The sequence below is a fragment of the Oncorhynchus masou genome, chromosome 18 (assembly GCF_036934945.1).
Source record: "Oncorhynchus masou masou isolate Uvic2021 chromosome 18, UVic_Omas_1.1, whole genome shotgun sequence".
NCBI lineage: Eukaryota > Metazoa > Chordata > Actinopteri > Salmoniformes > Salmonidae > Oncorhynchus > Oncorhynchus masou.
The window spans coordinates 58,166,742-58,182,965 of record NC_088229.1 but is presented as its reverse complement, the minus strand read 5'-3'; the positions used below and the strand labels follow the sequence as shown (position 1 = coordinate 58,182,965).

General features: G+C 45.8%; 1 protein-coding gene across 2 annotated transcripts in view; it reads left to right on the top strand.

Annotated features, from left to right (window-relative positions):
- Positions 1 to 16,224, top strand: part of LOC135504948 (katanin-interacting protein) — a 29,292-nt gene that overhangs the window by 11,240 nt on the left and 1,828 nt on the right. Inside the window, exons 14-28 of one of the 2 annotated variants that reach the window (XM_064923906.1) lie at positions 134 to 271; positions 1,364 to 2,225; positions 3,069 to 3,881; positions 5,301 to 5,314; positions 5,434 to 5,634; positions 5,765 to 5,840; positions 6,000 to 6,177; positions 7,233 to 7,398; positions 7,754 to 7,944; positions 11,616 to 11,680; positions 12,018 to 12,128; positions 14,004 to 14,236; positions 14,618 to 14,778; positions 15,550 to 15,635; positions 16,013 to 16,064. In XM_064923906.1, the coding sequence (XP_064779978.1) occupies positions 134 to 271; positions 1,364 to 2,225; positions 3,069 to 3,881; positions 5,301 to 5,314; positions 5,434 to 5,634; positions 5,765 to 5,840; positions 6,000 to 6,177; positions 7,233 to 7,398; positions 7,754 to 7,944; positions 11,616 to 11,680; positions 12,018 to 12,128; positions 14,004 to 14,236; positions 14,618 to 14,778; positions 15,550 to 15,635; positions 16,013 to 16,064 (3,347 nt within the window). Of the gene's footprint in view, positions 1 to 133; positions 272 to 1,363; positions 2,226 to 3,068; positions 3,882 to 5,300; positions 5,315 to 5,433; positions 5,635 to 5,764; positions 5,841 to 5,999; positions 6,178 to 7,232; positions 7,399 to 7,753; positions 7,945 to 11,615; positions 11,681 to 12,017; positions 12,129 to 14,003; positions 14,237 to 14,617; positions 14,779 to 15,549; positions 15,636 to 16,012; positions 16,113 to 16,224 lie in introns of both variants that reach the window. The other variant, XM_064923907.1, reaches the window with a different exon arrangement.

The following is a 16,224-nucleotide window of genomic DNA, read 5'->3' as shown; positions in this document are numbered from 1 at the left end:
GACTCTGAATTATCCTTTGGGAAGAGGGTCTTCAATGTGTTGTATTGGGTCTCTGGTCATTTAAAGGGAAGGTATTCATCTATTTTCTGACTGAAACGGACTGCTTTTCACTCCATGTTGTTTTGACCGCCAGACCACGAAGGAGCGTCATATGTGGACCTGTCCTTTCCATCCTCCGGTCCAGCTCTACTTCATCATCAGGAACACAGAGCGCTCTCCGGACTTTCAGATATCCCGGATCAAGATCTGGAACTACAACAAGAGCATCAATGTAAGAGACCAGACGGACAGGTTGAGTATGAAATGGCACCCTATTTCTCCTTCTGTCGTGCACTACTTTTGGTCCCGAGCCTTTGCGATAGAGGTTGCCGGTAGGTTGCCAGTTCTAGTTAAGAGGGTTGCGTTAAGTGAAGATTCGAATGGAATCTGATAGAAATGGTACTTAAGTTGTTAGCGCGTACTGTGTGTGCAACCCTTACATATGCAGCTTCTGATTGGTTCATCACGCCAGTCCTAGTTCAGGGGTTACCAAAATGCACTCCATCATTTGTTAACAGTTGCTCATAAATCCGGCTTGCTTCAGCCAGCCCCAGTCATTCTCGAGGGTGACCACCATATTGGCAGCAGGCTTTAGGAGGGAGGGAAGTTGTGTTTAACCGGTGGCTGCGTGAGCTGCCAGTCAGTCCAAATGTGGAACAGTGAGAGATTAACCCTGGAGGATTAGTGAAAGGACTCCCAGGTTACTGCTTCTGCCTCCCGCCCTGCTGCTGTCACAAACGGGACTGACGGGGCACAAAGCCCAGGCAACCAGCGCTCTGTCTGGAACGATGGATGTTATGGGTTGATATTAACAGCGTCTCTGTTCATTGAGTCCGTTGTTAGGGTACTGGTGGTGTGTTTTAAGCTGCGAGGTAAGGAGCAGTGTGGTCCAGTGGGTGGAGATGCACTGATTTAATGAGCAGGGATTGAGGAGATTGGAGTCTGGTTTTAGCCATCCACTATGTCTGTCTGTGTGTTGGTACGGAGGCTACTTACGGTTAGCTTTACAGTTGACTATGTCTGCAAGGTTAGCTTCATTTCTCCCAGGTATGTATGAACATTGGGGCCTACAACTAGGAAGCTCCTTGGTTAAAAGTACAGTATCACATTCAGTTTCAATGTTGATCTAGCGATGTCATGGTAACTTGAATATTCTAGCTCTTTGACATTTCCCTTTTCACCTCTGCATTTAAAAAAAAATGTAAATGTATTTGACTTGGAGTTCGTTTTAATGTTTATTTTCTTACATGGTCTACCAATATCAATGCATTAACTTAATATTGCCCTGCGTAGAGCCTGAAATAGCCGTACTGTTCTTTTTCAGGACCTGGACATTGGCGCCCGGCATGTGAATCTTTACCTCAACAGCACGCTGGTGTTCGAAGGCGAGCTGGACAAGGGCTGTGGCAACCAGGTTTTCGACTACAGCACCAACATTGCCCTCCAGGCACTCCAAGTTCCAGAATCTTTCTCTCCCAGCCCCATGGCATCCGGACACGGTCTCTGTGGCACCAGCCCACAGCGCCATTGTGACAGGAGCGTGGAGGGGAACAACGGAGGGCACCATCGTGACCCCAACCACGGACTCTCTCTCGCTGAGGGGCTAGCCCAGGTCAGAATAGACTTGCAGGATAAAACGCACAACCCCGTCGCCCCCACGCCTACACACCGTCCCCTACAGAAGAACTCCTTTGACGTGGACCCACTGGAACTGGACCTCCCCCACCCCCCTCTGAAACAGCAGCTGGAGCAGTCGGGTCAACCCACAGAGCGCACAGTCACCACCCAGCCTTCCTCCTCCAGGACTCCCCAGTGGCTACAGCCCCTGGTCCGGAGCGCCCCCGAGGGCTGCGAGGCTGGGAGGGAGAGGCCCCTCTGGCTAGTTCCCCAGCAATCTGTGGAGTCCAAACCTCCCCTCCCCCAATCCTCCTCCACCTCTGTGCTCCCGGAGCTGGGCTGTAACCCGGGGAGGGTGTGTCAGGGGTTGGAGAGGACGGTGAACGGGGGCCAGGGGAGTGCAGACTCTCTGGACCTGGGAGGTGACCTGCTGGAGGAGCTGAGTGACCAGCAGCGCCAGGACCAGCCTGTTAGTGGACGTAGGAGCGCAGCCAGGCACAATAACACTAGTAGTACCAGCAGCAAACCAGCAGTGGAGCACCAGCATGGAGCCATTGGACTGTCTATAGGTAGCTAACCCAGTGTGTGTGCTATGTGCTCGTACCTGTTGTGAGCCATTCCATACCTTTCCATACTTTTGCAGCTCTTATATCTACTCTGCACACAGGGCTGTGCAGGAAAGAGGCCAGACGTTCATTTGATTTCATGTAACCGTCTTAAGGTCAGAGACAGAATGATCTCTAGTGGGAGACTGTTTGTCTACTTGCCTTAGTTTTGCAACTCACTAATGACCCCCCCCCCCCTTCGGGATCTGACATTAGTTTCCCAATGTTCTTGTCAACGGCAGACCAGACATATCTTTGTTTGTCCCTAAATAAGATTATAGAGCAGACAGATTGCTGCATCACATTAAATCTACATCCTATAATAATCTATCTTTATCTCCCTGACAACAGACTCCCAGCCAGACCCTCTAGTTATGTAGTTATGGGTCCCCCCCCCCCCCCCCCCCCCTTCCCGATCTGGAAACACACAAGGCACATGCCAGCTGGCTCTGACAATATCTATTGTGGACATATCACCCTGAAGTGGGTCAAAGACTCTTTGACTCGCATCACACCAGCTGTCGGAGCTGGGCTATTCAGTGTGAAAATCACATCACCATTACCATGACTTTTATCTTCTACACTCCTGGAATATGTTAACCATTATTAAATTATATATATTTTTATTGCGAGCCATAACTTTAGTAGTGTAAATCCTACTCTCAAAATTATATAGAGTAGTACTACAATGTATAAAACGAGCCCAAAATGACCTTGCTTTCTTCCCTATTGCTCTTAACTACACTTTTATTATGTACTCTGCACTGCCTTTGAGGTAACATGAGAGTGTGTGTGTTGATTCCACAGAGGATCCAGGTTCAGTATCGGGCAGCAGCAACCGGAGGCAGCAGCGTACCCCCCGGGCCCATCTCCGCAGCCAGCAGGACCATGACGACACCCTCATGGAGTCCTGGGACTCCCTCACCAAGTTCAACCAGTGCCAGCGAGGTCGCATCTCCAACATGAGCTTCGAGGGCGACATCTTTGACGAGTTTCTCCAGCGTTCCTCCAGAGCCGCCACTATTGCTATAATCCCCTCCTCCGGCCCAGGAGCCTCCTCCTGCAGCCCCGTCCCCCACTCCTCCCACCTCTCCTCCCCCGCCCCTCAAGGGGGACTCTGCGATGACCCAGAGGATGACCTTTCCGCAGAGCCGGAGCGCGAGGAGGAGTTTGAAATTCCGGTCCTCCCACGTGGTCAACGTCTGGTCATTAACATCTTGTCCACGTGGGGCGATCGCCACTATGTGGGCCTCAACGGTCTCGAAGTCTTCAGCTCCAGCGGTCAGCCCCTCCTTCCCACCCGCATCCGCGCCGACCCGCCTGATATTAACGTGCTGCCTGCATACGGAAAGGACCCGCGCGTGGTCACCAACCTGATCGATGGCGTCAACCTCACACAGGACGACATGCACCTGTGGTTGGCACCTTTCACCCAGGGGAGGAGTCACGTGATCTACTTGGAGTTCGCCGGGCCGTGTCAGGTGGCCATGATAAGAGTGTGGAACTACAACAAGTCCAGGATCCACTCGTTCAGGGGGGTGAAGGAAGCTGAAATGATGCTGGACGGGAGGTGCATCTTCAGGGGAGAGATCGCCAAAGCATCAGGGACTCTGTCTGGAGGTAGGGGAGCATTAGTGAGGGACAGGTTCTCTCCTATGACACCCAAATGGGTAGTTCTATTTCATTTCAGTAAGCTATGACACCCATCATCTCAAATTGTTCTGAAATGGTTTCGGATAAGATAAGCACTCTTGCAACATTACATCTGAACTCTGAGAAATTCAACTAATTGATCACACCCAAATTGGCCATTTCAATTTATAGGATTCATATAATATTCAATAAATATAGTAACCAACATCCAATTTGGACCAAATCTCTTAACAATGATTAAGCCATCCACTGACCCCCAACCCCACACCAAGCCCACCCCAACATCCAGTATACAGCATAAATTCTCTATGTTTGACAAGTAGTATGAAGCTGTGGCTCGGAGTATTGTTTATTCATACTGTGTAATGTATTCTCAGTACATTTGGTGGTATTTTGTTCCCCCGTTTAGAGAAACTATATGTTGAAGTCGCTTACATTTATGGGGGGAAATGCATGTTAAAATACCAGGTTTTGCCCACTAGATGCCACTGTTTCTTCTACTGCCACACCCTTTTATCAATGTTGCTGGTCTCTTGTATTTATTAAGTGGATCACAACATTGTCTTTGCAATTTTGGGTAGAAAATAGCTTTTGCTCATGATGAAAATAAGTGGTGTGGTGATCCGCACAATTCAAGCCAGTCCTCCATGAAAGCAATTCTATTTGTCCTTCCATTAGTCATAATCTGTGTCCAAGAAAGGACCCCTCTGTGTGTAGTTCATTCCCATCAAAAAAGGTCTGTATTAGACCATTCCTGGTGAACTGAATTGCTTTCATGGAGGACTGGCTTGACTTGTGAGGATGACCACACAATGAATTTAAATCACCAAACTGCAATCTGGGAATGACAAGAACATTAGAACTATTATCTTAGATTATAGAACTAGAGCATTTGTTTTGTGACAAAATAGGTTTAGTGTCATTTGTTTGCCTCTAACATACTGAATTCTACCTCCACTAGGGATTATTCATGCCTATCCTTAACCTCCACTAGGGATTATTCATGCCTATCCTTAACATCCACTAGGGATTATTCATGCCTATCCTTAACATCCACTAGGGATTATTCATGCCTATCCTTAACATCCACTAGTGATTATTCATGCCTATCCTTGACATCCACTAGGGATTATTCCACTAGGGATTATTAGTATCCTTGACATTATTATTCATGCCTATCCTTGACATCCACTAGGGATTATTCATGCCTATCCTTAACATCCACTAGGGATTATTCATGCCTATCCTTAACATCCACTAGGGATTATTCATGCCTATCCTTGACATCCACTAGGGATTATTCATGCCTATCCTTAACATCCACTAGGGGCTCTCATCTGCCTATCCTTAACATCCACTAGGGCTATCCCTTAACCTCCACATTAGGTCTGGACCAGTTCACTAGGGATTATTCATGCCTATCCTTAACATCCACTAGGGATTATTCATGCCTATCCTTAACCTCCACTAGGGACACCATCTTGTTCACCACTTGGACGATGAGATCCTGGAGGCCATCGGGGACACCATCTTGTTCACCACGGACGATGAGATCCTGGAGGCCATGTCGCGCTACGACGAGACGTTCTGCGGAGAGGCAAAGGGTTCCGAGGGTCTGGTTGGATACGAGGAGGAGCTGCAGAGGCCCCGCACGGCCGACGGAGAGGGGGAGGAGAGACCTTTCACCCAGGCTGGCTTCAGACCCGAGGACGACCTCACTGTGAGTTTGACCGGTCTGACCTGGACTATACAGTGTAAATGTGGAACGCCTTGATTGATCCAGGGCATGCAGGTTTTGTTCCAGCCCAACACTATAACATTTGTGATTTCTATTCACTGCCATTTTTCAGTTAAACCTCCATCTGAACCCTACTGTTGGTCAGTCTGAGACCCTGGAGCAGATCCCTGGAATGTACAATGGAAAGTGTGAGTGCTCTCTTCTAAATTTAGTGTTATTCATGATCATTACACACATTTTACACACAGGACTGTCTTTTTATGTCTGTAAAATATAGCTAGCTCAGCTTGTTCCATGCTGACTCTCCTCTCTCTCTCCTTCTCTCTCTCCACCATCCCTCTTTCCAGGCCTTAGGATAGAGTTGAGTATGACATGGGGGGACTCCCACTACGTGGGCCTGACGGGGTTAGAGGTGGTGGGGAAGGAGGGGGACAGCCTGCCTCTGGACCTGACCATGTTGGACGCCTCGCCACGGGACCTCAACGACCTGCCTGAGTACGGCCAGGACACACGCACCCTCGACAAGTCAGTACTGTATATGTGTGTGTGTGTGTGTGTGTGTGTGTGTGTGTGTGTGCGTCTGACCTCACAACGCTGACAATATAGATGGATCTAACTGCGTACCCTCTGAGGATGTATTTTAAGACATGAAACGCCAAAGAGATCCAGTTGACTTGTCAATGACAACAGCGTTGCAAGGGATTTTATTCATCTGACTCCAACTCTTATGTGTCTATCATGTCAATGTTTATTACAGCTTTGTTTCGATATATAGCAGTGGTCGTCCTCCCTTCCGTGGTAAGCAGGCACACCTTGGACAGTCAGTAAAACCCTCATGGGTGGCTGGTAGGCCCTCGTATAAACTCTCATAATCTATGAATCCCATCGAAACTTCACCTCTACCCTTTCCTACTCCCTCAACCAGTCCCCCTCCCTCCATTTTGAAATGCCAGACTGGAGTAGGCCCCTACCCTCTTCTGGCCCCTCTTCCCGGGGCCCCTCACCAGTGTGCACTGCGCCCGGCCCGCCACAGGAGTCGCTAGTGCGCGATGAGACAAGGATACCCCTGCCGGCCAGTGCCTTAAGTGTAGCTTTTTTTAGTAGCCATAAAATGTATTATTTTTTTCTGGTTGCTTACCAAAGTTGATTCTGCTTTGTAGTATACCCCTCTGTAGGCGCAACAACAGTGCACAACAAAACTGCCACTGAAAAACGTAAACAATGTCACATGGCGTTTGAAGCAGCAGCAGCAATGCACCATCATAAAAACAAAATGTAAACTTTTTTTTTAATGTATTTCAAATATCATGCCTTGCATGGAACAATTGTGTATTTGAAAATGTTTTTTTTTTCTTTTTCTAAATGCACATTGTAAAAACAAAAACAAAAAAAGGTTCACTTTACACAGAAGTGAACACGTACCCCTACTGCAAGGATAGGAAGCAGTCTAAAGTGTCCCAACTATAACAAAGTGTATCATATATACTAGGTTTTCATGTCCGTTATGCTGCAGAATGACATGTACATAACCAGTGAGGTGTCTCTCTCTCTCTCTCTCTCTCTCTCTCTCCTCTGTCCAGACTCATTGACGGCCACAACATCACCACTGAGGACCAGCACATGTGGCTGATCCCGTTCTTCTGTGGCCAGCACCACACCCTGACAGTCAACTTTGACCAGGCCCATACGGTGGCTGGCCTCCGTATCTGGAACTACAACAAGACCCCAGAGGACTCCTACAGAGGGGTGAGAGAGAGTCACTTGTTTAGTCACTGCGATGGAGAACTTCCTGCCTTTTTAGTATTCTGGTGGAAGTGTCAAATGAAATAATAGAAATATCTGGGCCCTGTAGGTTGCCATTGTATTTCGGAGTTGTCGTTAAATGTGCGGTGCGTTGTAGTTGTACAAATCTATACGATGCACCATAAGAGTGCATATACAACATATGCAATAACTGCCATATATTTATTAAATAGCTCTGAATTGACTGAGAATGTTGTTTTAAGGGGTGAATCCCTATTCCCCACAAAAATACAATTCTAACCATGATCCACATTTTGTTAAGAGACCCATGTATTGTTCCTGTTCCTGTGTTCTCCAGGTGAAGGTGATCCATGTGTCTCTGGACAATAGGCTCATCTCTCCAGCAGAGGGCTTCCTTATCAGGAAGGGACCAGGGAACTGTCACTTTGACTTTGCTCAGGAGATCCTCTTCATCGACTTCCTCCAGAACCCCACCACTGGCCTGGTCAACAGCAAGACTACAGCAGAGGACTTGGCCTACACACTGAAGTGAGTACTTGTAGGCTAGTCTGATCCCAGATCTGTTTGTTTCCGTCTTGCCAATGACCAAAAGAGTTGGCAAAACAGCATAAACAGACCTAGGACCAGGCTAGTTGTAGGCCACCTCCCAATAGGAAGGTGTTTAAAGTAATGGCTCTGTTGTTGTAAGACGTCTGTTTTAAGACGTCTGCCTGCTTCCCAGCCAAAACAGTCTGGTAGAGTTGGTGCATATACTATGATGACATTTTGTGACGTTTTTGTTTGTTTTGGACTCCGGTGAGGGTTTTTTCGGCTGTTCGGGCACACAAACAATTCTCTGGAGGCGAGCTGAAGTTCGGAGCCGAAGTCTACGCCCCTTCGTCTGTGATTGGTTAACAGTGGAGATTCTAAAATAAAGTCTTTGTAGTCATTCAACGAGAGACGACTCATTTAAACATTTTTAGTGAAAAATATCTGACAGATTTCTTGAGTTATCATAGATGATTTCAGAATATTTTGAGGAAGTGTATACTGGCTAGGGCGCCTCAAAATGGACAAACAGTACTATTGACGCTTTTTTTACTAGTTTTTGAAGCGAAGGTCTTTCAAGGGAGTATTCAAGCACACTCGTTCTGTTCGGCCCAGCCGGACTGAAGCGTCCTGATGCCTTTAGCGTCTCGTAAAACAGCATTCTGCCCATTATCCTCACTGTGCCAAACACTTAGTCATGCATCAAAAGTATGACGAATTCATATGATAATTCATATAGAGTGGCTACAGATACAGGGTTTCTGTATCCTAATTTGCCCAGGCTAAAAATACAGATGTTTTTTTTACGGAGCTGAGTGCCCACTCTGCTGCCTACATAGCTGCTGTGGTGAGTGCTTCGCTGCCACTCCCCCCTACTCGATCGTTTTTGTCTGGTCACTGGTGCAGCGGCAATTTTAGCATGGAAATCTTGGTGGGGCAAAAAAATAACTATTTTTATTTTATTTTTGCATGCCAGCAAAGCAACTACACAACCCTAAGCAATACATTAATTGCACTATAACGGTGACAAACGGTGCCCACAAACTGCCTACATAAATCTGTCCCAACAGAGCTTTCTTTTCAGCACCATGGAGTGAATCGTTACCACTGCTACACCTGGCTATCAGTAGAGCCTTGTCTGGCAGCGAAACAGTTAATTCAGCCTCATGTAGTTCCTTTTTTTTAAACATAGCTGATATGGCACACTTGCTTAAACAAATGTGGTTTCTACTGATAACTGAGCTGTACAAACTATGGCATAAAGGAAACAATGAGTGGTTGAGGCAACTCGTAATTTCGATTGCGACATTAATGAGCGAGCTAAGACGGGCGTAGTCAGTATAACTATTTGTTCAGCACTTTTGAAATGTAAGAGACAGAATTCAGAACACGGGTCGTTCTTACAGTATTCTCCCTGTACACCAAGTCAGAACCGTAGGATAGATAAAGGGGGCAGGCATATAAGCAGACAATGAAAGCTCCTACAATTTTCAATGATGACATTTCTCAAAAACAGCCTACATGTGCACCACCAAGTCAGAACAGTAGGCTAAGTTATGAGTGGGAAAGGCAGAAAATTATTAGGTTGAGACACATGGGCTACTAACATCTTACTACACAACACACACTTAGTATTACTTTCTTAGCTACAGTATACATATCTCCCTGGCAAATTACATAATTTATGCAGCAGCATACAAGACATTTTTGGACTCACCTTGTTGTGCTGTGCTCACGTGAACAGGAAGATGTCGCAGCGGCCCTTCTTGTCGGCAAATTTTGTCATCAAACTTTTTCATCAAAGTCTGGCATTCTCTGGATTTATGGGGCATTCAAGACAAGTGGGAACTCTGGGGGGGAAAAAACAAGGTTGTATCGTTGTCAGTGATCTTCAGGTCAGACCTCTAGAAAGAGGCCCTAGTTCCAGACTTGGAATTCCCATTCATAACGTATTTTCCCAGTCGGAGGTCGTTTTTTTTCCAGAGTTCCCAGTTGTCTTGAACTCACTGAAGAGTTTCCAGTTCTTTTGAACACAGAAGAAGTCATGCTGGATTGACAGCCTGGCCAATGTATTCAACCTTTTCTGGCCCATGGTGTTTCATGTGAATGTTTATCCTTTTAAGCTTGCAAAATTGACCCTTAAACCCAGACTTGGACCACACACCCTTCCCACTGAATTGCAGGCTAGTGATTGCTTTGCAAAGCTTGCAGTTAGCCACTGATTCCTTTCAAACCACTCATTATTGAATTTGCATTTCCAACTTGTTGTGTAATGTTTATGTCCAATGGCCGGTGAGCACCAATGCGTTTTATCTATAGTTTTTCTTCGTATTTCTTCAAGGATTGAAAATGATTTGCCAGTAGATTGTCGACTTGATTCATGATGATGACTGCTTGTCTAGCGTGCTAGCTAAGATTTTGAAAGTATGATGTTGACATAATCAGTCCATTCAAAGCTACTGCGGCCAATGACCTTGAGCCTTCTTGGGTGGGCACTTCTAATGTAAATCTATGGCGGCACCCAAGGGGCTTGAATTCTCGAGCTCTCTGCGTTTGATTTTGCGGTTACATAGTGTTCCCTTGAGTGACAGAACACTGAGCCAATCACAGCGCAACTAGAGAACATTACCAACCCCTATGCTCTGTATGTTCCGCTGGCTGCCCCTCCATCACAGAAAGCACTGAGCTAGGCTGAAACACCTGCATTTTGGAGTTGCCTTACTCAAGAAAGCAAAAAATACACCATGTTTGTATGCAGCATTATTAACTCAATGATTTTTTTGTTTTGTTTTTACATTGTTTGCAAACTGATATGTGACACGTATTGAAAATAACATGGAAAACAGACAACAGCAAAAGCACCATACCAGGAGGTTATGCAACCGTTCAAGATGCTCTCGATGGTGCAGCTGTCGAACCTTTTGAAGACCTGGGGACACATGCCAAATCTTTTCAGTCTCCTGAGGGGGAAAAGGTGTTGTTGTGCCCTCTTCACGACTGTCTTGGTATGTTTGGACCATGATAGTTCGTTGGTGATGTGGACACCAAGGAACTTGAAGCTCTCGACCCGGCTATTTTCATGTTTTATACACAATACATTATGGACATATTCGTACAAACTTTGTCGTCAGTATTGCATACATAAGCACAACACAGACAGGCAGTCTAGTGATTTCATGTTCTTCTTAGGCACGGAGTTACATGCATCTATTTACTCTCGCCACGATATCAACATATGGCGTAACTATGGCACCGGATGACACAAAATGAAAATGTGCACACAAAATGTGTCCAAAGTGTAGGGACTGAGTCCTGCTTGTGCAACTGCGATATCTGTTATTGAACGAATAATATATATGTTCGTTCAAATCTCTTCCGGGTTTTTACTTCAGCTGTTCAGAAATACGAGGCAGAGATATAGGCTTCATCATCATCACAAAAGGTGAAGGGAGCAGCAGCTACGTTAGAAAAACCAATGTGTGCATAAAATAACACAAGGGCAGAATGTGATCCGGATCCTTACCTTTAAAAAATAAGTTTCCTGGAGGGGCGGGTGGGGCGTGGGCGAAAACTCTGTTTCCGTAGCCACGGCCTATTTCATATTCTCAACTACAGCACTGCTATAAAATATGAGATATAATCTTAAGTTTTGTGTCTTGTGTGGTTTTCAGAGCTGGTTCCAAAAGACAGGAGCATGCCAGCATGGACTACGAGGCCCCCATCATGCCTTGTGGATGTATCCTTTCTCCAGCTGCTCACAAGAAATAGTCCCACAGAACACTGTATGCCTTTACTAACATAACATGTCACCTTAAATAGTCCCCTTACATGGACATGCAGAAATAATGTGACCAGTGGATAGAATTGACCCCAACAATAAATAAATCACCTTATAGTGGATAAAATTGACAAATATATATTATTATTGTTTCGCTTTTCGTAAATGTCATTCCAACCAGTTTTGCCTGCTGGGATACTGTGATCAGGACAATCACTAAATTACTTGTTGACTGCCAAAGTCCTGAGTGTGTACATGGCTCCACGTCTCTCTTCCTTAACCCTTGACCCACCAGTCATCTTCCAGCTGCAGCTGCTGACCACCTGGGGTGACCCCTACTACATCGGTATGAACGGCCTGGAGTTCTATGACCAGAACGACGAGAAGATCCCCCTCAGTGACAACAGTATCCTACCTACAATGTAAATACACACACACACACACACACACACACATACACATACACACATACATACTGAGAACCATCACTGCTGCAATCTGCACTTGGTGGTCGCTAGTCTCACTCGACCTGACTGGCTGAGCTTCACTATATACAAAAGTATGTGGACACCCCTTCAAATGAGTGAAATTGGCTATTTCAGCCACGCCCGTTTCTGACAGGTGTATAAAATCGAGCACACAGCCATGCAATCTCCACAGACAAACATTGGCAGTAGAATGGCCTTACTGAAGACCTCCGTGACATTCAACGGGGCACCGTCATAGGATGCCACCTTTCCAACAAGTCAGTTCGTTAAATTTCTGCCTTGGTGCTGTGAAGTGGAAACGTCTAGGAGTAACAACGGCTCAGCCACGAAGTGGTAGGCCACACAAGCACACAGAATGGGAACACCGTGTGCAGAAGCACTTAAAAACCATCTGTCCTCGGTTGCAACACTCACTACCGAGTTCCAAACTGCCTCTGGAAGCAACGTCAGCACAATAACTGTTCGTCGGGAGCTTCATGAAATGGGTTTCCATGGCCGAGCAGCCGCGCATAATCCTAAAATCACCATGCGCAATGCCAAGCGTCGGCTGGAGTGGTGTAAAGATCGCTGCCATTGGACTATGGAGCAGTGGAAACGCGTTCTCTGGAGTGATAAATCACGCTTCACCATCTGGCAGTCCGACAGACAAATCTGTCTGGGTTTGGAGGATGCCAGGGTAACGCTACATGCTCCAATGGATAGTGTCAACTGTAAAGTTTGGTCGATAAGGAATAATGGTCTGGGGTTGTTTTTCATGGTTTGGGCTAGGCCCTTTAGTTTCAGTGAAGGGAAATCTTAATGATACAGCATACAATGACATTCTAGACATTTCTGTGCTTCCAACTTTGTGGCAACAATTTGGGGAAGGCCCTTTCCTGTTTCAGTATTACAATGCCCCCGTGGACAGCGTGAGGTCCATACAGAAATGATTTGTTGAGATCGGTGTGGAAGAACTTGACTGGCCTGTACAGAGCCCTGACCTCAACTCCAACGAATACCTTTGGGATGATTTGGACCGCCGACTGCGAGCCAGGCCTAATCGCCCAACATCAGTGTCCGACCTCACTAATGCCCTTATGGCTGAATGGAAGCAAGTCCTTGCAGCAATGTTCCAACATATAGTGGAAAGACTTCACAGAAGAGTCGATGGAGGCTGTTATAGTGGCAAAGGGATGACCAACTCCATATTAATGCCCATTATTTTTGAATGAGATGTTCAACGAACAGGTGTCCACATGCTCCACATCATGTAGGGTAGCTAGCGTGATACCTCAAGTCTGGCCTGAGACTGGTCACCAACCCTAGTCCTGGAAATCCACAGGGTGTATAGGCTTTTGTTATAGCCCAGCATTAAAACACCTGATTAGTTGAATCCGGTTTGTTTAGTGCTAGGGTGGAACGAAAGCTTGCTCTCCCTGTACTGTCATCACTATCTGGCCAACTTGCAAAGTCAAAAACCCTGCCTAGTTCTACAATTTATCTTCTTAAATTCTGATTTTAGGCCTAACCTTAACCACACTGATAACCTCACGCTTAACCCTAACCTTAAATGAACACCAAAAAGAGATTTTTTTTTTTTCATAAATGTCTACAATACAGACAATTTTGATTTTGCAGCTTGGCCATAAAGTAGGAACCCAAACCGGACCAAGTTTGGTGAAATCCCAAACATAAAATATGCCCTGAAATCATTAAAGGGGGTCCTCTAGTGGAGGAAATAGAAATGGCAGGAGTAAAGCCATAGTAGTCAACACAAATTGGCTGAGTCCATTCTTTAACAGTGCTTCTCCTAGATATTGCTGCGTTCCCAGACAGTGTGAATGTCCTGGACAGTGTGAACGGGGATGTGAGGACTCCGGATAAGCTGGTAGATGGCACTCATGATGGCAGACACATGTGGCTAGCACCGGTGCTCCCCGGACTGGTGAATCGCGTGTATCTCATATTTGACCAGCCAGTGACCGTGTCCATGATCAAACTGTGGAACTACTCCAAGACACCACAGAGGGGGGTAAAGGAGTTTGGGGTAAGTCAGTCTTCTGTTCTCTCTCCTAAATAGTATGGTAACACTGACCATGTTCATCAGTGAGACTCAGGATTTAGGACTTGGGAACAGATCAGAATAATAATAATTTCTGACAACAATGGACTAATAAAGTATGATTATTATTATTACTCTAAACTCTTCCCTAGATATTTTATGTAAACAATAATATGTTCTATGTTTAACTTTCTGGGTGAAAATCAAAGCGAAAAATGAATGACTTACTGTTAGAACCAATAAGAACGTCTGTCCTTGAAAAGACACGAGAGTTCCTCCACTATGCTTCCCACAGTCTCCTGTGGGTAGTGTAATGGACGCCTGTTAGCCTTCCTTGTGTCTTCCTTTGTGTCTTCCTTTGTGTAGCTGTTAGTCGATGACCTCTTGGTTTATAACGGCGTCTTGGACAGCGTGAGCCAGGCGGCGCGGGGCATCCTGCCCACCTGTGACCCGGTGTTGCCCTACCACACGATCCTCTTCACCGACAACGCCCGCATCGCCCACCGTGAAAGGAACACTGTCATCAGGTAACCCAGCATGGGATTGGCTGCTGTAGCCTGATATAAGCAAATTATTTGCTCTGCTGCCTGTCCATCAAAATTCACACAGGTGCAGATTGGTTTGGCTGCTTGGCCAACAATTTGCACACATGCTTATTTGTTCTTCTGTCCAGCTGCTGTCAACGTGTTCATAGTGGCAGAGTATGTGAAGTAATTTACCATATTCATATGTTGTTTACGAAGCATGTGATAAGTAAAATTCGATTTTAAATTAGTTGTTTCATATGGAAGGAGACTGTGTAGGATAGTGGATGAGCTGTCATGTCTTTACAAGGACGGACATTCCTATTAGTTCTATAAGTGAATGATTGGCACTGAAGTCTTTTTCTTTGTTAAACGGAGATGTGCTCTCTCTACTCCAGCCCCCGCAGTAGTAGCAGACATCACGATCTGAAACAGTGAGTAACAGAGTCCCAGATTGGCCTTGTGTCAGTCAGCCCTCCCTCGGGTTGCGTTCATATCCCCAAGTCACCCCAGTCATCCCAACCTCCAACCCACAGCTTAGCTTGTGATGCCAAGTCCTTCAAGTTCCAACAGACCTCCTGGTCCCTTGTCACTCCACCTCTCTGTAGCTTCTTTGTAGGACATAAGACTTGGAGCTTCAAGCTTGCTTGTCTGTCCGTCCTCCATTTTGTGTCCTCCGCGGCTCCTGTGCTCCAGCCTTTCATATACCTGGCCAGATACTGCACGGGCAGAAATGAAACTGTTTTGTTTTCCCCTCCTTGTTTTGTTTTGCAGCAACTATGTGGAGGACCAAGATGTGAAGATGACCAATGAGAATCAGATAGTCCATCACAACAAGAAGAAACAAACCGCTGATCCAGGTAGCCAATGCAATTCAGTCAGAATTTCTTTGTTCAGTAATTATACATTTTAAAATACCACGTGTAATACAATAAACAGTGAGAAGCAAATTAAACAAAAAGCTATAACTACCTTGTTACATTATCAGTATTGTTAGAGGTGATATTTCTACACTATTATTGACCCAGATGTTTTGGTGTATTTTAAACATACCAAATGCAACAAAACATCTGTTTGAATGTCCCCCCTGCCTGCTGAAATGCAAGGGGAGAAAATACTCTTTTTTTTTAACAAACTTGGAATTTCTGATGTTTTATCTATTTTTGTGTGTGAACAACCCTTAACTTTTTTGGACACTATAATTAACCAAAACCATATTTGGTTTCCCATCTTGCAGCGCTTCGGCCTAAAACCTGCATGACAGACACTGGAAAGCTGGGGAAAAGGAGGTACTGACAGACGGACTGACTGGCAGACGATCAGAAAGAGAGATGGTGGTTGGTGTCTCACTGGTTAATTGTAGGGAACAGTAATGAAGGGATGAGGGTTTACTGACTATCTGCACTATCCCCCTCTGGGGACTTTTAACACAAGCCTTGACCAGCCGAA